We start from the raw sequence: 19,968 nt of genomic DNA, 5'->3' as shown, positions 1-19,968 counted from the left end.
TTGACGTCACTAGTTCAGCCCTGGCCCTGGTCTGAGGGAACCACGATTTTATGAGGCCGGAAAAAGAGGGAAAAAGTACCCGCTGGCCGGTACTAGGCTATATGGAAACGCCACCAAAAACCGGCCTGACTAAGGACGCTTAAACGGGGCTACCCGCTGCAGTGGAAACGCGCCATAACACATCCATTCCTTTACCACGGGAATGCTAATTCAACAGTATTGGCCTGAGTATTGGAGTATTGGCCTGAGGCATCTATAATAATCATAATCTATGACCTTCAAAATCTATAAATTAGGCATTTTGTTGTAACAGTTAAAGATGTAGGGATGAATAAATTAAACAGAACTAGACAGAAGAAGTATATGAACTGCCCTTAACTGTGGTCCTGTTCTGTCGTGACTCGGTTTATGTCCAATGGGTGGTATCACTAAAAAGTAGCACTGCAGCATCTTTCCTAAACCACCATTACATTAAGCCTCCATGTAACTGGACCTCATCGTTGAGCTCAAGTGTGAACCCCACGCAAAAAAAAGGAGGTGGTGTACATTTAAGCCTCAGGATTTCACACCAAAATCGTGTGTGTTGGCATGCTGTCAGTCTACACACTGCTGTACTTGACAAAAGTTAAATGGTTTGGCTTTTTCACCCTAATATATACACAGCTGTCTTCTCACTCTGCCAAAACATCCAAAACCTGGCATAATTTTTTGTCGAGACTCTTGAGTCCAAATCAGTATGCACACGCAGCATTTAGCTCTATTGTAGAGAGACAGAGGGAGTCGATGGTGAAGTGGAGTGGCTTACAAGGAGGGGGTAAGGAGGAGAAGACATGGAGCAAGAGTATGCTTAGGCTTTGGAGGCAGCTGTTGGGATGATTTATGAAACCAATGGCAAATAGATCATGGGATTACTATTACACAACATACTGCGTTCTCTAGGTGCCCTTTCAACTGAAGTATGAGAGGGGAACGTTGCTCTTCAGAGGCCACAAGGGGCAAAGACTGCCAGGGGGACTCTAAGCTGCTATATTATATTACAGTCACCGGGTCCTGCCTAAAACACCTTGGCTCTGCATGGTAAAGTACAGCTCTGTTGGGAGGCTAATGGCATCACACTATTGTCCTGTACTGCAATTTTTGTTCAACACAGCAAGGCATTGTAGCCTGCAGTAATGCAGTCTCATCATTTATCATCTTTGGCCTTATCACACTGAGCAAGTCTGCAGAGCTTCAGGATCCCTTGTCATGCTCTGCAAACATGCAGCCTTTGTGGCAAGGTTAGTGAAGGTCTACGCTGTTGTGATTAAATGGATTTTATAGCTGCAGTCATTTAAGGTTATCTGCTGTGTCACACTGTTACTCAGCAGGATTGGGCCACCTGCACTTGTTCAGGAAGACTGCAGCAACGGCATGCTGCTTTATTTAACCCAGCAGCAAAAATAGCTTTTTACTCAGGTGGTGCAGTTCTCTGGATCAAGAGCAGAAAAAGCAATACGAATATTTCTTCTGCAAATAATCTTCCGCCTTGCTCAGAGAGCTATTTCTTGAACTGATACTGTTGGTGATTTCCCTCTGAACAGCTATGTTTGCTGTTGTGCTTCTCTAACTCCTGTCAGGAGACCCTGCACCTCTCAGTACCCCTAGGACACAGCTATCCGATTGCCTCAATGGTAGTGTGTCTTGTCTCTATCTACTCTGACAGAAATGACTCAGGGCAAGGTGGATGAGAGAGCCTGATAGCAGTACTACCACTGTCTCTCTGATAAGGTGCAACACATGCAAGCAGTTAAAATGGCTGAGCCTGCAGAACATACTCACTTCAAAAATGTAAACAAAAAATAAATTGCTAACTTGTTTGATAATTACTTAGTTTCAGTTCAGGCAAAAAACACAAAAACATGTAAGATTTATTTTTGTTTAACTGGCTTCTTTAACATAATTCTAACTCTGACTACTCTGTAAGTCACAGGCTCTGTTAGAAATTGTTATAAAGAAATGTATTAGTCTTGTGGAAGTGGTTATGTGGCAGATATTGACTTTTTTGTATATTTAGCTCATATTTCAGACGGATCGTAAGTAGCTGATCATGGATGTTTTTAGTTCTGGGTTTCTTTTTATAATCACATTTCAAAGTTTGTAGTTAGTTTCGATGTTTTTCTTATTATATAGTATTTGGATTTAAAATGTTTATCCTGCTCCAGAATAGAAGAGGCATACACACATAAATACCAATAGAATTGGACTATTTTCATTGCCATAAACCCCCATTTACAGTATCAGAGATGTCATATCTTGATATGCTTTAATCTGAGTTTGTAAAATAATCTTCTTGCTGCTCTCTCCTAGCACACAACAAACCAATCTGGTATACATTGTAGTAGTTTTCACATATTCAAATTGGCTGAAAATATCTGCTTGTCTCCTGCAGACAAAAAAAAAAGAAAAGAAACAAAAATGTAAGAGAAAAATAAACAGAGTGGGAGAGAAAGATTTATATAGTTGCACCTCATGGTTCATCTTATCACCATTGCGTAGTTCCACCTGGCTCAGAGTCACAACACTAGCCACAACAAAACACACGGGAAAAGACGTTCCCCCTCGGCAGCATCACACACACAGACACACACACACACACACACACACACACACACACACACACACACACACACACACACACACACACACACACACACACACGCACACACACACAAACTTACCCCAGCTCTGCACCCTGGGCCTGCTAAGGCTAATTGCCATGGCAACAAGCTTTCGAAAGGGGTGTGGGTCAGCTGGTAACTGGAGGCTCTTTTTAGATGGAAGGCATGGTGCTATGACTGGAAGAAGAGGGGCTACATTTACTTTATTCAGCTGGACCTTTCATACTGAGGTAAAAGCAAAGGCCTACTTCTGTGTGAGCCTCGTGAGAATCGGCCCGACAAGTAAAAACACTCTGCCGCAGCTCTAAAGGACACCTACACAGCTACACATTGCTCACATTGTGTCTCTCAAAGATGTGTTAACCTTGATCAAGTAAAAGAAACGTTTGTGAAGACATTTCTCTGTGTGTTTTTTTTCATGATGTTGCCATCTTTCTGTACTGCACGTGGTGCTAAGATTGCTCTGCTCATGGCCGTGCTGAGGTGATACATTGCTATCATGAGTCATTGATGCATCCTAAGCTTTTTCTACTTTGATAAAAAGGGTACAGAAAATGCAAGCACTCCTAATAGACACACACTAGCCTTTACTGACATTAAAAGATGAAGCGCAGGCTTATGGTGACACACAACACACAATTACAGCACTTTGCATTCAAGTAAATGCTAACACCTTAACATTCACTCAATTTTCTGTGTGTGTGTGTGTGTGTGTGTGTGTGTGTGTGTGTGTGTGTGTGTGTGTGTGTGTGTGTGTGTGTGCGCGCATGTGTGTGTGCGTGTGTGTGTGAAATATGAATGAGGGAAGTTGACAGGGAGCCCGCCTTAAAGCCTGCTACTGCACTCAGTGATTGACTAAGCTTGTTTGTGCGTGTGCGTTTGTGCACTGTACAGTAAAAGTGTGGACTCCTCTATGAATTCCTTTAGTGGCCTATATTTGTGTCTTTTAAAGTTGCATGCCTAAGTATTTTATTAATGTGAGTGCAGGCTGTGAACTGTATTTTAGGGTGTCTTAGACCAGCTGTGAGAATGAGGAAATATTTCAGAATTTCCTGCACACCCTCTCTATCGTTTTTCTCAGTTTTTTATTCAGTATAGCAAGACACTCTTAAGTTACGTAATTTTATTTGGCTCACTTCTGACCTTTTATTCTTTATATCTTCTATCCACTCTTCTATTATATTTTCTCAAGCTGTACCTGTACCCATACAGCTATAGCTTGACAAGTTTAAAATGCTAGGAATTATTTGTATTTTCTTGGGGCATAAAACAAGAGAGAAATCAGGGTTTTTTACTTTTCTATAGAATGATTAATGAATTATCCAACCAAATTAATCACAAAACGTATTTGCGTTTAAAGCCCTACAGATCTTATGTCATGGGCTACTATGCCTTGAGTGCCGCATGTGCTATGCCATGATACTTCAGTATACTTAAACCCATATTACTGTCTGAAGGAGAGTATGATTCAGAGGTTTCTGTGGTAGACGCTGAACTTGTAGTTAACAACCTCATTAATCCTTCTGTATCGATGGCCTGCTTTAGATAAAGAGTCCTCAGGGAGTAATACAATGCTCAGCAAAAGATCCTGCTCATTTTTGTTCATCTTACCCAATGCATGTGTCATTTTTATTTAAATGTCTGTGAGAGCAGAATAAGATGAGAGGCGAAGTATATGAGGGAGGGAGTTATTTGTCTATTTGTCTTTGCGACATTTTTAGCTGCAGGTCAATATATTAAATTGAGTTTTTGTTGAGAAGCAAGACTGTCTTTTTTGTTTTTTTCAATACATTTGAGATTGCTCATTTTATGTGTTAATTTGCTCTTCTTTGAGATAAGAGCCTTACTCCTAAAAGGTTAATGGCTGGAACAACCTATTGTTCTCATGAATAGTGGTAATCTCTTATTCTTTAGTGAAGTGAAAACAAATTAAAGATGGAATAAGAGTGATTTAGTTTCTGATTATTAATACAATGAAAGGCAGATCACTATTAAATAGAAAATGACTCACCCAAGAAAATCTTTGAAACTGTTTGAGCAGGAAACAAGTTAAATCAACAGATGCATAAGGAGTCTATGGAAGCCATATCAGATAAATCTAAAGCTAGCGGGAGCATTAGCATTTGGATGAGGTTGTATGGGAACAGGATTTGACAAAGGAGAGGACGATGAGATGGAAGGTGAATTTGAGCTTTCGGAATGATGTCAGCAGTGGCTATTCTTCGCAGAGAGGAGCCCTTAACGCCAATGTGGTGATGAGGAAACAAGTATCGTCGTGGCATCAAAAGAACAGGGATGGCAAGAGAAAATAGACAGTGAGTTACAGTGAGATTGACAAAACAGGGAGAAGATACAGGCCACTGAACAAAGGGTCGAGGAGGGGGGGGGGGGGGGGGGGGGGGGGGGGGGGGGTGGTAACACATTTTCATTTTGGAGGGGTGTTAACTGCGAGCCTGTCTATTGTTCTGCCAACAGACCATAGTAGCCTGGAACTGTCAGGGATGGAAAGATCGAAGACTCCGAATTCAAAATGACTGCAGAGTATATGCAAGACAGACGCAGCCAGGCGAGAGTTTAAGACTTCGGAGAGATGTCAAGTGTTTCTATTCTCGTTTGGAGTGAGCCCAAATGGGGCCGGATTTCAGCCAGGAAAAAAAACAGCAGCCAAATATGCAACTTTAGTTTTGGTGCCACCCTTGTTTACAGCCCTGAGGGACAGGGAGAGGGGAAGGATATTGACAGATTTTGTTGATTGCAACGGAAAGAGAGGCTTGTGTGGCCGGTTGTTCCGGCACAGTGCGCCTTTGTGTAAGTAGAGAAGTGCTCTAATGAAGTTCACAGTCAAGAAAAGTGTTTTTGTCCCAAACTGAGAGAGCCCAGGTGGTGAGCAAGACTTGCAGTTTATTTACAGCTTATGTAACTCTTGCTGAGAGCTCACTGTGAGTTATCTGGGATATTTGTGAAAAAAACTGTATTGGTTTAGCTGCGCTTCAGTGAGTTTGACGTGTTCATCATAGCCACGACTTCGGTTTAGTCCAGTTTGATACCTTACACAATAGTTTTGTCTTCCATGCAGAGGCTAGCTTTACTGCAGTGCTTCCCAACCAACATATTTGAAAACCCCTTGAAAAAGCCCATAGGATAATAATATAAATTAAAAAGTATAAACATTTTTACTATAGCACTTGTTATTGTCTGTAGTAAATGGAGCAAAGTGTAAAATCTTGTCTCTATATTATTCATGAGACAGTACAGACATCTCTGCTTGACATTGAGAGGAGACACTGCCCTAATTTAACACTGTGAATATGTCTGCTCATTTTCTTACATGCCCTTCAATGCCTTACAAGTAACCTGGGCTCAGCATAAGGGAGTAGCTGTTGAAAAGTAAAGAAAAGAAAAATAGAAGGTCAACTGCTGCCTCCCCCGCTCCCACCTGTCCACGGCTCAGGAGACACAAAAACTCTGCTTCTCCTTCAGAATCAGAAAGGACAGTGTGAGTCCCTTAGCGGTTTCCTATGAAAAATGTATGTGTCTTTCATGATGTCTGACTGAATGGGTTCACTGTTAGACAGCACAAAGACATTCACCACCTCTACCAAACAACTCACGGACTCATTCTAGCCTCCACTTCTCTCGCTCGAATATTTACCGATATCTCTGCAATCCCTACTATCTTTTTGCGAACCATGCCATAATAAAGTCTTCCTAAACAGCCTTTCGTTCAGGACAGGTTTCCTTCTGTTCCTCCTGCCCTCTTCAACCCCCCCGACAGGGACAGGATGTAGAGTGTATCCCAGGAAGGAGACGCAGTGGAGAGAGACGGTGGTGGCTCCTGGCCGGCGGTGCCAGCTGGCATACAGAGATGCCCTGCCTAGCATGCTAGTTTCTCTGCACCATCTGCTCCACTGCCCTCCTGCTCCCATACCTGGTCGTGGAAGGCAAACCTGTCATTATCAGAAGATAAGGCACAAGATATGTTTTTGTTTGTTTGTGTGCTGATCCAAGCATATCTGCCAACTTCCCTCTCTGTTGCCCTCTGTGCTTCACTGCTTTTAGTAAACCTCCCTGGGACAGCAGCATTATCTGCTCAGTCCCACTTTGGTTGTAAATGGAATTTGAAAGCAAAGGAGAAACTTTGAGATAAATGACGAAACGGTTAAATATTTATAGCTACTGTACTTGTAGCATCCATGTGCTTTCTTAAACAGAGTATCTTGCCAATGTATCTTGTTCTGTTGTGTATCTCAAGTTAAAATTAGATTATGGTTATGCCTCCACACTAGCGGTTATGTTTTCAGGTTGTCCAGTACATCTGTCCTACTCATTTTCGTAAGCGTGATAACTCAGGACTGCATTGAGGGGATTTCTTTAGAATTTGGTAGTCAAAGGAAAAGGTCACTGTTACCTTCCAGCCAATTGTCTGTCCCTTTTGAAGGCTGATGAAGGATTATGCTGGCAGTTTTTGAAATGACCACTACAGTCACAAATTATTATATCCAACATTGGGATATAGCCTCTGCAATGAGCCCCTCTTAGCATCGTTCAGAGAGGTGTTCAGGGACAGCTATTGTCCCACAAGAGAGTGGACATGTTATGGAGTGGGGAGAGAAAGGGAAAAGCAGAGGTGATGGTGTTATTTAGTTGCAAAGTGGTTTTTCTCATGTCACTTTCCTCTGTCCTGAACAAAAGGGCTTGGAGAGGGAGATAATGTGACTGGGCTCTCGAGGAGAAAGGTTACCTACTGTTCCCCGTCAGCTGATCGCACGAGACAGTATGCTGCAAGTTCCATAATGTCTATAGGCTTCCACTTGTTATGCTACTGAATTAGCCAAGGGTCATCAGCGATTAGAAGAGGCAAACACACAACCTGTATCCAAGATCATCAAGCAGACGTGCACAGACTGAAATGGATAGTCAGAAACACACTCACTCAACTGAAGATTCCTAACCCACTTGCTTTTAGAGCACAGCTGTATTCTGATGATATTGGACACAAGTTGATATTGGAAACAGCTGCTGGGCCTCACACTTTATCACAGCCACAAATTACTGCGAGACAACATTGCACTTTCCTCTGCCACTAGGTTGAATCACGGACACGAGAGATTCTTCCAGAATCATGAAGAACAGGCGCAAACATCTGCAGACACTTGAACTCACGTTACCCCTCATACAAACAAACACAGATACATTGCTGTCAACCTTTCCAAACCCTGTGGTCGATTTATTATGCTCTTCTCTAGCTTTCAGGAGTCTTCCTGAAACGAGCAGTCTGACCAAAAGAGGTGATCAATCTCTAACATACTATCTCATTAACCTTTTAAAGGGATCACTATGGATTATTTCTGTACATATTAACCATGTTGCTCTTGTCTGAAATCAACCCAGCACCATTTGTATAGGTCAAAGCCCATGAGAGGACGAAGAGGGGTGAAGCTGATTTCCTGTCACCTTCCTTTTGTGTGTTTTTTGTAAGGTTCCAACCCCTTTCTCATATTTAGTGTTGTGTTCCACCTTTTTTCTAGTTTGTATTCATGTCTGGCAACCTCTTTGTAATTATATTTTATTGGTGTGTTTTTTTGGGTAATTATTGTTTCATCCAATACCAATTGTTATTTGCTCTTACTGCCTTTCAACATTTCTCCCTAATGGCTTGCTGCGCACATTATCTAGCTTGAAATACCTCATTATCTTTTCATCACACGAAAATAAAGGCCAGTTCAGTGATTTTTGCTTAGGTGAATTTGGTTCTCTCCCCCGACTAATGCAGATTTGTTATGACTCAGCTGGCACTATTGCTTTTATAGAATATATAGGATTTGCATTAAGTAAAACTCTAAATGTATTAATAAGTAATACAGTGTGACTCACATACTTTGGTAGTTGTGTGTGTTTCAGCCCTGAAATGGACATGACTTTCGCTGACTCGAATGTAAGAACCCAGTATTGAAAATAGAAAAAAAAAGATATAAAACATGCGGTAAAGGGAAAACACTGTATTGAGGTAAAGAGATCAGAAGAAAAGAGAAAACAGAAGAAAGAGTTAAAAGCCATTGACCTGCAAGAATAACTCACTGTGGGAGGCAGGGAAGGATTTGATTAGCAAACTAATGAAATCAGTCAAAGTCATGTGTGTCTGTGGATCTGTCTTTGACACACACTCACACATTCTCATCTTTACTGGCAGTCAAACCCCCCCCCACAGTTTCCTGGTGCCTCTTCTCACTGCTGTGTCATTCTGCATCACTGGTGCAGGGAATTAGTTCTTTGTTACTTACCACCTTAATTTCCCTTCCCCTGAATCTCTATCCACCTGGCTATTGATCCAGCAACAGCAAAGCCGTCCATCTATACCTCGGCTCACTGTGTGTAGGAGGTTGAGGGGGTGTTTTGGCTTCTGCTTCTTGAGCTACTTATATCAGTGTTTGTAAATATTTGAGTGCATGTGTATCATTGAAAATAAGATTGTGTGATTGTGTTACTCATGTGTGGTCTCAGAGTGTGTCACAGTGCAGCCCCAGGGTGGTTCAGCAGAGGGGGAGCAGTGGCAGGCCTGTCTAGAGTACTAAAGACAGACAATGCTCAGAGCCAGGGGCTGACACTCCACTGACAGTTAGATTATGTGGCTAAGCACTTGGTCACAGGTACTTATACTCACACACAAACACACACCCACCTTGTAGGACTGATAGAAATGATAACATGTTGATAGAAGTGGGAGGACGCAGGTGTTCAAATGTTTGACCCTGGCCTGTTATGTCTCCAACTGTTACTCTCTCATGGTCATTGGGACCTCACAACATGCAGGAACTCTGCAAATAGATGCATGTGTACATGCAGCTGTAGGAAACATGTGAAAAAGTCATTATTTAATTTCTAACTTTATATGGGAGACTTCCGAGGAAACTCTTCGTCCGGCTATGGTGTCGTGGTGATTGTCTCTTAAGCACTCCTAGTTCTTTTTTCTTTTTTAACAATATTTGTATTGAAGTTTTCAAATATAATGAACATTACACATACATAAAACGGTCAGTCTAGGTGGCAGATACAGTGTGCAATCAAATGAATAGGCATGTAAATAAACACAGCTCAGTATACAGATGATACATGGATAACAAAGTACAGAAATCCGAAAGAATACGACTGGGGTTTCTACACTTTATAATCTTATTCCCGTTGCCCCCCTCCCCGCCCCGGTCTTTGGTTTTATTGATCATTACCAACATTCTTTTTCAAAAACTCCATGAAGCTCCCCCAGATATTTTCAAAAACTGCCAGCTTTCCTTTAGTAATGTATATTAGTTTTTCTAAAGCAACACCTGCTGACAGATCCTTAATATATTTATTCATACTTGGTTTGTTCACATTTTTCCATTCTATAGCTATTGCCCTTGTAAGGGGATGAAAAGTTAGGACGATTCTAAGGGCCCGTGACTGACAGGGGCCCCAAACATTTTTAGAACATTAAGAAAAAAAGTTTAAGTCACCTTTCATCAATCATCAACAATTAACATTAATATAACGTTAAATTAATAATGTACTCACTAAACTTACAATTCATTTCACTTTTTTTCTTCCAAAAGTGAATTATCCAAAGCCTCTGTACACCCCCCTCTATTTACATGTAATGGTTTGGTCCTGCCTCCAAACGCTGTGCGGCACCCGGCGGCACCGCACTTTCTGGCAGAGAGTGAGAGCATGTGAGGAGGGGTGCTAGTACTTACGTGTGTATGATGTCTCAACGACTAACAAAGTCAGGCTTTCAAAAAAGAAAAGAAAGGAGAGAAAGACAAGAGAGAGAGGGACTAAAGGGCGACAGTATGTCACCCAGTTTTTCAAAAGAAAAGGTAGGTGTGGTCCATGAGTGGTGGAAATTAGTCTGTTAGCTAAGCTTAGCCCATTGTAAATAATAATTGTAATGTTTTGCAGACATTAAGTAGCCTACTGTTAATATATTCACAGAAAATGCAGAGGTTTTTCATTTCACTCCTCTTTTAGCCGACATTTAATAAATGCAGGTACATTTGCCAGGACCAACAGATCCATATTTAGGCTTAGCAGCCCTGTCCCTGTCCCAGCCCTGTCCCCCCATAAAGCTTTGCAGTCTTGCCATGCTGTCCATTGAAAGCCAGTTGGCTAGAAAGCTGGACTTCAAGGACTTGATCAGTGACTTTGCCTGTAAGAAGGCTAGGCGCTGGGCTCTTGGTGAGTAAGGCTGAGCAAGGGCTCGTAATAACTATTTTATAAATGATAATATTGGTGTTAATGTTAACTTTATTTTAATTTAAGAGGTCATGTATATTTAAGTTATATTTATTTTGATTTATGAATGTTCCATTCAAAAATGTCATTAAAAAGGCATGTACACCATAAAAGATGACTATTGAGATCTATTGTCAGGAATGTTAGTGTTATATCAAATAGTGAATTCTACTGCAGCAGAATGTTGCAGTCTGCACAGTGTTATATGTTCACCGCTCAGTGTCAGTAAATATTGTGCAGTTAATATTGGACTACAAGATAGATGCAAGCCTGTACAGGTAGAGTTATTTAAAGCATAAACGGGTTGGTTGGGTTCTGGAGGTGTGGTTACAGTAATTGTGCTTGGTTGGCATGGCCTGTGGCTGGTGGTGGGGCCCAATGTGATATCTTTTCATGGAGCCCAAAATCCCTGGCGGCGCCCCTGAGTACACGCTCACTCTTCCTAGAGACAAAGTCTTTTGGATAAATACCCAGGATGCACAACTTTGGCTGACAAGGGATTTTCAGTTTCGTTTAAGCACTCCCACTTCTTCTCTTGCTCATCTGTCTAATTCTGGAGAGAGAAAAACATTTGAAACCCTTCACAAATGCATCACACATTTTTGATATGCTTCTGGAAGCAAATATGAGTCATGTATGGGTCCTTGGCTTTTTTAACTCGTAGATATTTTCTGCTTCTCCATCTCTTTATTCTACTTTTATGTGAATACTGGCTAATGGTATTCACTGAGGGAATTCATCCTATACTGAATCTGTGGAATCCTAAAACAACACCATGGGATGATCCAAAAACAGGCCAGTTTGATCTGAGAGTAAGAACAAATGCAAGTAAGGCAAGGCAAGGCAAGTTTATTTATATAGCACTTTTCAACACAAGGCAATTCAAAGTGCTTTACAAAAAATGAAAGACATTAAGAAAATGGCATCATTAAAAAGAAAAGCTAATAAAATAAACATTAAAAGAAAAAATACATGGATAAAAGTCACAGTGCAGTCCAAGATATGAATAGTTCAATTAAAAGCAGCGACAAAAAGAAAAGTCTTCAGCCTGGATTTAAAAGTAGTCAGAGTTGCAGCGGACCTGCAGGTTTCTGGGAGTTTGTTCCAGATATTTGGAGCATAATAACTGAACGCTGCTTTACCATGTTTAGTTCTGACTCTGGGGACAGAAAGCTGACCTGTCCCTGAAGACCTGAGAGATCTGGATGGTTCATAATTTAGCAGGAGGTCAAACATGTATGTTGGGCCTAAACCATTCAGTGCTTTATAAACCAGCAGCAGTATTTTGAAATCTATTCTTTGACACACAGGAAGCCAGTGTAAAGACTTCGGAACAGGAGTGATGTGATCCACTTTCTTAGTGTTAGTGAGGACTCGAGCAGCGGCGTTCTGAATCAGCTGCAGCTTCCTAATAGATTTTTTAGTGAGACCTGTGAAGACACCATTGCAGTAGTCGAGTCTACTGAAGATAAAAGCATGGACAAGTTTTTCCAAATCCTGCTGTGACATTAGTATTTTAATCCATCAGTGCTTCTCAAAGTGTGGTCCGCGGACCACTGGTGGTCCGTGAGCGCCCCCTAGTGGTCCGTGAGTATATTGGTCAAATTTCACATTTGAAATGAATTAATTAAAGTTTTTCACACTCTCACGGGAATATCTCCGCAATGGAGCGAGCTTAAGTTTCATTTCATTTTTCACTTTCGATTGCATGATATAGCCCAGCGCAACACCTTCATCACACATGTTGCCACTTGTTGGTACCATTTGCATGCGATTTGTAATCTGTTCTAGAAAAACGATGTGTCTTTGGATATTTTTGGAGTTAGGTGGTCCGGGAGTGTTTTTTTATTGGTTAAGTGGTCCTTGGTATGAAAAAGTTAGAGAAACACTGCTTCAGGTGATAGTAGGCTGATTTAGTAACTGTTTTAATGTGACTGTTGAAACTCAGGTCAGAGTCCATGACTACACCTAGATTTCTGGCTTTATCTGTTGTTTTGAACATTGCAGACTGAAGCTCAGCGCTAACTTTTATACGTTGTGACTTGGCTCCAAAAACCATTAACTCAGTTTTATCTTTGTTTAATTGGAGAAAGTTCTGACACATCCAGTCATTGATTTGTTCAATGCACTTACTCAGTGTTTGAATTGGAGCATAGTCTCCTGGTGAAATTGTTACGTAAATGTGTGTGTCATCTGCATAGCTATGGTAACTTATTTTGTTGTTCTTCATTATCTGAGCCAGTGGTAGCATGTAGACGTTAAAGAGAAGAGGCCCCAAGATGGAGCCTTGAGGTACCCCACATGTCATATTTGTCAACTCAGATGTGTATTTACCTATAGAAACAAAGTTGTTTCTGTCCTTTAAGTAGGATTCAAACCAATTTAGAACTGTTTACGAAAGTCCCACCCAGTTTTCCAGTCGGTCTAGTAATATGCTGTGGTCAACAGTGTCAAACGCAGCACTGAGATCTAATAATACTAACACTGAAGTTCTGCCACTGTCTGTGTTTAAGTGGATGTCATTAAAGACATTTACAAGAGCAGTCTCAGTGCTGTGGTTTGGACGAAAGCCTGACTGGAACACATCGAAACAGCCACTTAAATGCAAGAAATTACTCAACTGTTGAAAAACAACTTTTTCAATGATTTTACCTAGAAATGGGAGGTTTGATATGGGCCTGTAATTGTTCATTACTGAAGCATCTAGATTATTATTTTTTAAGAGCGGTTTAATGACTGCAGTTTTCAGGGCCTGTGGAAAAATACCTGAGTGAAGAGATTTGTTTACTATATGAAGTAGATCTGAGGCCATGCAAGGCAAAACATCTTTGAAAAATCCTGTTGGAATAATATCAAGGCAGCAGGAGGAAGATTTCAGTTGAATAATGTCCTCTAGGTTTTTATCATTAATCTGATGGAATTATGTCATGGTGTTTGAATTGATGTTAAGTGGACACAGAGACAACACATTTGCTGTTCCTGATGCAGAGGCACTGACTGCTTGTCTGATTTTCTGAATTTTGTCAGTGAAAAAGGAGGCAAAATCATTGCACTTGGTTGGTGGATAGAAATTCAGAGGCTACTGACACTGGGGGGTTAGTTAGTCTGTCGACGGTAGCAAACAAGGCACGTGCGTTGTTTTTGTTTTTGGTAATGATGTCGGAGAAGAAAGAGTGTCGTGCGTTTTTCAATTCCAAATTATAAAGGCCAAGTCTCTCTTTATAGATTTCAAAGTGAACCTGGAGATTTGTTTTTCACCACCTGCGTTCAGCTTTTCGACATTCTCTTTTTTCTGTTTTCACGCTCATGGCCTTTCTCCATGAAGATATTTTCTTGCCAGACACTTCCTTTACCTTAGTTGGAGCAATGGCATCTATACATTTTTTAATTTTTTAATTAAAATGATCTACTAGCTCATTTACTGAGATGTTAGCAGGGGCAAGTGTGGAAGAAAAATTCTGAGTAAACATTTCCCTCATATTTTCAGTTAAATATCGCTTTGTGGTTATCTCTTTTTGAACATTTTTGTGAACAGAAATAGAGCTTTCAAAGAAAACACAGGAATGGTCAGAGAGAGCAACATCAGTCACCACAACCTTAGAGATATTCAGACCCTTTGAGTAACATCCTTCTCTTTCTCTCTGTCTCTGTCTTGTCAGGCCTGAAGACCTACCTGATCTCTGCCAGGAAGGTGGAGCCTCACTCTCTCTGTGGCTGTTCTCAGTCGGGTTTAGTGGGGCCTGAGCATGCAGACCCTCAGTGCCCCAACCCCGGGGTACAAACACCTGATGGAGACCCTCCAGCCGGCCCCTTGCCACCAGATAGCGCTAAGGTGAGCGCACAGTATCTCTGAGAAAATGAAACACCATGTTGTCGAGAATACGTTTCTGGGATCCTTTTCCATTGCACATCAATATAGCCTGAGGAAGAACACTGAGCTGTATGTTCTGCTCTAACCTTTTTGATTTTCGCTCTCTCTGTACGTTTGTTCCTGTGGGTGTATCAGTGTTTTCATCTTTGCATGCAAGTAACTTCCTTTTGTATTGAGTGGATGAAATGAAAAAGTAAGCGTCTTTAAACCATGTGAAAATAATGCAACTGAATTGTTTAATGTAATTACATGGCATGGTAGCACCTCAGTCCTCATTAAATCCTTATTAATACGAATATGAGAACAAATGAGTAAGATCTTATTAATTATGAAATTCAAAGTACTGTGCTGCCCTGCAGGTAGTCTGCATAAAGACTGACCCAGTATGATGCTCTGCTCATCAATCCAGAACATTTCCAGCCACTGTGTCCTCCTTGGATTTCTCATTTGCCTTCAAATTGTACCACTAGGTCACCGACACCTAAACGTTGTAGCACAATATTCCCTTATAATTACCCTCAAACCCTGCATGTGCCTTCCAAATTACCCTCCATTTTCTGTACACATGCACCCTATTAAACCAGCATGGATCGTTTAGATCTTTGCAGGCCAGGTATAGGGGGGATGTATAGGTGTGAGGGACGAGTAGGAAGAGGATGATGGTAGGCAGGAAAATCAGCAGGGGTAATACGCTCAAGCAGGGGAGGTGGGATGTCCTTCTCCCTTCTTTCTTCTTCAACGAATGACTCATTCACTTAAAGGTTTTCATCATCTAGTGTGGCTCTTGCACAAATACCGAAATGGCAAACGCTGAAGGGCTACAATGGCACACATCTTAAGACAATTCTGCTGACATTTCAACGTTTGAAAGTAGAAATGAGCCAGGTGTGGTGATAAATGTCTGCTCGTTTAATGTTGCATGTAGGTGCACAGTGTGCTTTCTTTGTGTGTCTACATTATGTAGTGTGTGTGTGTTTTGGCTTGGCACTGCACATGTCAGTGTCATGGTCATTCATAGCACAGCAGAACTTTCACACAAAGCTCATACTCTTACACACTTACACACATTACATTGACTTACATGCATTTCCTGGAGACTTATCCTAACCTTAACCATAACCAACACATGCCTAACCCTAACCCTAACCCTTACCCTTAACCTTACCCTTACCCTAACCCTAAACCTAACCAAGTCTTCACCCTAAAATTAATGATTCCCCTCATGGGGACCTCCATTTTGTCCCCATAAGGGAGGTGAGTCCCCACACGTGACTGTGTAAGCAGATTTAGGTCCCCACAAGTATAGTAATGCTAGGCCACACACCCACACCCACACCCACACACACACACACACACACACACACACACACACACACACACACACACACACACACACACACACACACACACACACACACACACACACACACACACACACACGCGCACGCACACACACACACTTTCCATTCAGTTCGAAGAGGATGATGGGATAAAGATACAAACCTTGTTCTAGTGTGTTTGCCTTCTTTCCCTCTTGTTTACACTCCCTCTCCTTTACTGTTTCTCTCGTGATCTTTGCCATCTTTTTGCCCTTATTTATACCCACATGCTTCCCTTAATATTAATTTTTCAATGTATTAATCTTTCTTCCTTCTTGCCTCCATATGCTGCATCTCCCTCCATAATGCCCCCCTCCAACCTCTACACCCCTGCAGTCCCCTTGTATATCATGCAGTGTGGTTCTGATACCAGTGGAAGATCCGGTTCTCGAGGAAGGAGCAGTGCACAATGGCTGCCATGACGACCACAAGATCAACACCAAGGTTAGCCTTGGATAGATTTTATATGTATGCTTTTTTGATGTCCAATCTGTTATATTTCATTATATGTAGTACATGAACCAGCCTGGTTACATTTCCTCATACCCAGCAGCAAAAAAGATTAATAGAAAATCTTTAAAAAGAAATAGGACTTCCCAGATAAAGTGTGCCAAAGACACATTTGAATTGGTGTCACTACAACACACTCTTTAGCTTTATAATTTATATTTAGACTACTTTGTTTAATTGCTGCTCTTTTTCCAAATAAAAGATCATCATCATTATCACAGCTTCTGCTATTTTGTAAAGTCAGATGTTGCCTCCCCCCCTCTTCTCATTTTAGGACATTACAAATCTGAAGTGCTCCCCAGCGGTTTCTGCAGGACGCAGCCCCAAAGTTCTGAACGGCCTGCTCAGTCCTCAGCTGGAGGCCTTGACCAACAGCCAGACGTCGCTGTGTGAGATGCTGCAGGAGAAGGAGAAGAAGACGTGGAGTGGAGGAACCATGGGCATGGACCACTCAGCGCTCATCCCCCTACGCTCAAAGAACTTCAGAGAGAGGAGCGATGCTCACTTTGTGGACGTTATTAAAGAGGACAGGTAAGAATGATCTAATGATGAATACATTAAAAACATTAAACATGATGTAGAGTTGATCAGAATGTCAATCTCAGCTATTGATGTTCATTTTCGCGCCAATTTTAAGCTTTGGGCAGTTTTAATTCTGACTTACCTTTTTTTTTTGACAGCCTTATGAAGGACTATTTCTATAGACCCCCAATAAACAAGCTCAGCCTCACTTTCCTTGAGAGCAGCCTGGAGTCTGCCTACCGGATAAGCTACCAGGAAGAGGTGTGTGAGCTGTTTTTGTGCATGACATAACAGTGCCTGCATGTATGCATGTTTAATGAGTCAGCATATTTTACTTGCTGTCTCTACCTGGGTGCGTTACCTGTGTTCCTCTGGAGTTTATCTGTTGTCTGGGAAGCCTATTAGCACTGTGTTACGGCCAGACTGGTCAAGACTGCGGCAAATAGAAATCACTGCAGGACCTTAAAAGTAGTTTTGTATTAGTTTGTGATGTCCTCTGCTGGTGTAACCTCAGAAGTGCATCCCTGCTGTCATGTCTGCAACTGTTGCTACAGCGTCTAGTCTCTAGAATCTGGGTCATTGACATGGAAATAGATTTAAGTAGTGGCTTACTTAAGTCATTAAATTATTTTTGATTGTTGGATAATGAAATTCCAAGGCATCATGAATTATTGATCATGCATTTATGCTGCAGATCCTTGGTTAGACTACTTTTCAGTAATGCATTACTCTAATTTTGCAACTTAATCCCTATTCTTACGTGTTTCTTGCTATTTTCGCATATGTTTTAGATTTGTTTTATCCTCCCTCTCTTTCTACCCTCAGGTGGAAACCCAGGCACCGGTGCAGACTTTTGCCAGTCCAACATTCAGCTCTTTTCTGGACATGCTGCTCTGCTGTTTAGTGTTTCTGGCTCTCTCACTGGCCTGTTTCCTCCGACCGCTTGTCACCCAGCAGAGCGTGTCCACACCAGCACTCATTCTGACAGCTGGAGCCAACCTGCTGGAGGCTGTGGCCCTTCTGTTTGCTATACGGTGAGATACTGAATATAGACTGTGGGTTTTAAAGTGTGGTCCCATTGCTAAATACAGTCTGCTGGTCAATGTCACAATCCCCCACCACATATTTAAAATTAATAGTTAAATATAACCCGGCAAATATGTTTTCCTGTTTTAATGTGTTAGCATTTTCTTCCCTTAAAGGCATAATCCCAAAATAGCAATTGGCTCTTTATTCCACATTGGAGAGTTTGCTCCTAATTGTGCAACATGCAACATTAACACTAAAACCATGAAGAACTGCACCTTAATGCAGCAAATGTGACAGGAAATTGTCCATTACTCACAGGAGGCTGACAAACTGTTATTCCTTAGACTCCTGATACAAAGGATAGATGTACTAAATGTATCCAGATTGTAATTAATTTGCCAAAAAAGAGTCAAAATGCAGGATAAACAAGGATTGTGTTTTGCAAAGAAATGTCATATAGAAATTGTGCTGATATCATAAATTATTATTGCCTAGTTAATTGTGTAGTGAAAATCTGATGTGACTAATGTGACAGCACAGTTTTGACTATTTTGTTTTTGTAGTAGTTCATTTGAAATGTGGTATTTTAAATATGTTTTAGAACGAATAGTAATTTATAAAGTGGTAAAAATGGTTTGCTTTCTTTGGAGTTTTTTGCAAGTTTTTCTGGAGAAAGTGGAGGGATGGGCCAGATGACACAGATTTTCTTTAGGATTAGTTTCCATGTAAATCACATGGCCATATTTTTGTCGGGCATCTGTTTTCTGCTTTATTATGGTAAAATGAGTTATTGTTTTTCTTCTTCAGTATGGCTTTCTACCTGGACAGTGTGCTGCACTGCACTCGGATGCTGATGAGAGTGGTTTCAGGATGGATAGCGCGTCACTTTATAGGAGCCGTCCTGGTGTCCCTGCCCACTGTGGCAGTCTTTTCCCATGTTACCTGTGACATGCATCTCTCAATTCAGGTGGATTTTCAAGTTTTATATTTTCTCTTTGTTTACCTTTTCAAAACTACATTCATTTGATTGCTGTCATCATATCAGATGTATTCTCCTCCTCTCAAATCTTATAGTTGAGTTTTGCTTCTGACCAATAAAGAAGCTCCCTGTAGGGCTGCCATAAAAATGTCCATCCGGCTTAATTATTATCAGCATATGTCTTTTAATGGTACAATATGTTAATATAGGCTACAGTCAGCAAATTGTATTTTCTAATCTTATGGGACCTTTTGACTAATGACTCTGCGCTTCATATTTTCCCCAGTTCACCATGTTCATCTGCTGTGCTGTCATCATAGCTATCATTCAGTACTGTAACTTCTGCCAACTCAGCTATTGGATGCGCTCAGTTCTAGCAACTTTGGTGGGACTAGCAATGCTTGCCTTGATCTTCAGCTCCCCCTGCAGGTATGACATAATGAATAGAGCTCAATATCAGAGACATAATGACACTGGGTTACCCATTGTATTTCAAGAAAAGATAGGTTGCTGGATTTCTACATGGACTTTATTTTAAAGCATTAATTAGAGCTTTTTGTTTGTTTTATCCCTTCAAGCATTGCTAAGAGTCTGTTTTTGTGGTACTTATTATTGTTAGCATTGTTGATGTCATAGTCAGTTTTATTGTTTTCTGTAGACACTTGCTGAAAATCAGGCTTGTGTGTGCATGATTAAGTGTTAAAAATGTAGAAGGGTGCAAGAAACGTATGCCAAAAGCCTTTGTAGTAAGACTTG

General features: G+C 41.1%; 1 protein-coding gene across 1 annotated transcript in view; it reads left to right on the top strand.

The window, feature by feature from the left end:
* Positions 1–19,968, top strand: part of LOC117548476 (adenylate cyclase type 9-like) — a 32,194-nt gene that overhangs the window by 7,957 nt on the left and 4,269 nt on the right. The window contains exons 2-8 of the mRNA XM_034219796.1: positions 14,582–14,754; positions 16,509–16,616; positions 16,957–17,213; positions 17,363–17,465; positions 18,030–18,238; positions 19,041–19,200; positions 19,499–19,641. Of these exons, the coding sequence (XP_034075687.1) occupies positions 14,582–14,754; positions 16,509–16,616; positions 16,957–17,213; positions 17,363–17,465; positions 18,030–18,238; positions 19,041–19,200; positions 19,499–19,641 (1,153 nt within the window). The remainder of the gene's footprint in view (positions 1–14,581; positions 14,755–16,508; positions 16,617–16,956; positions 17,214–17,362; positions 17,466–18,029; positions 18,239–19,040; positions 19,201–19,498; positions 19,642–19,968) is intronic.

Source organism: Gymnodraco acuticeps, unplaced genomic scaffold, assembly GCF_902827175.1.
Source record: "Gymnodraco acuticeps unplaced genomic scaffold, fGymAcu1.1, whole genome shotgun sequence".
Taxonomy (NCBI): Eukaryota; Metazoa; Chordata; class Actinopteri; order Perciformes; family Bathydraconidae; genus Gymnodraco; species Gymnodraco acuticeps.
Note: the sequence above shows the minus strand (reverse complement) of the source record. Positions and strands in the feature narration are given on the sequence as shown.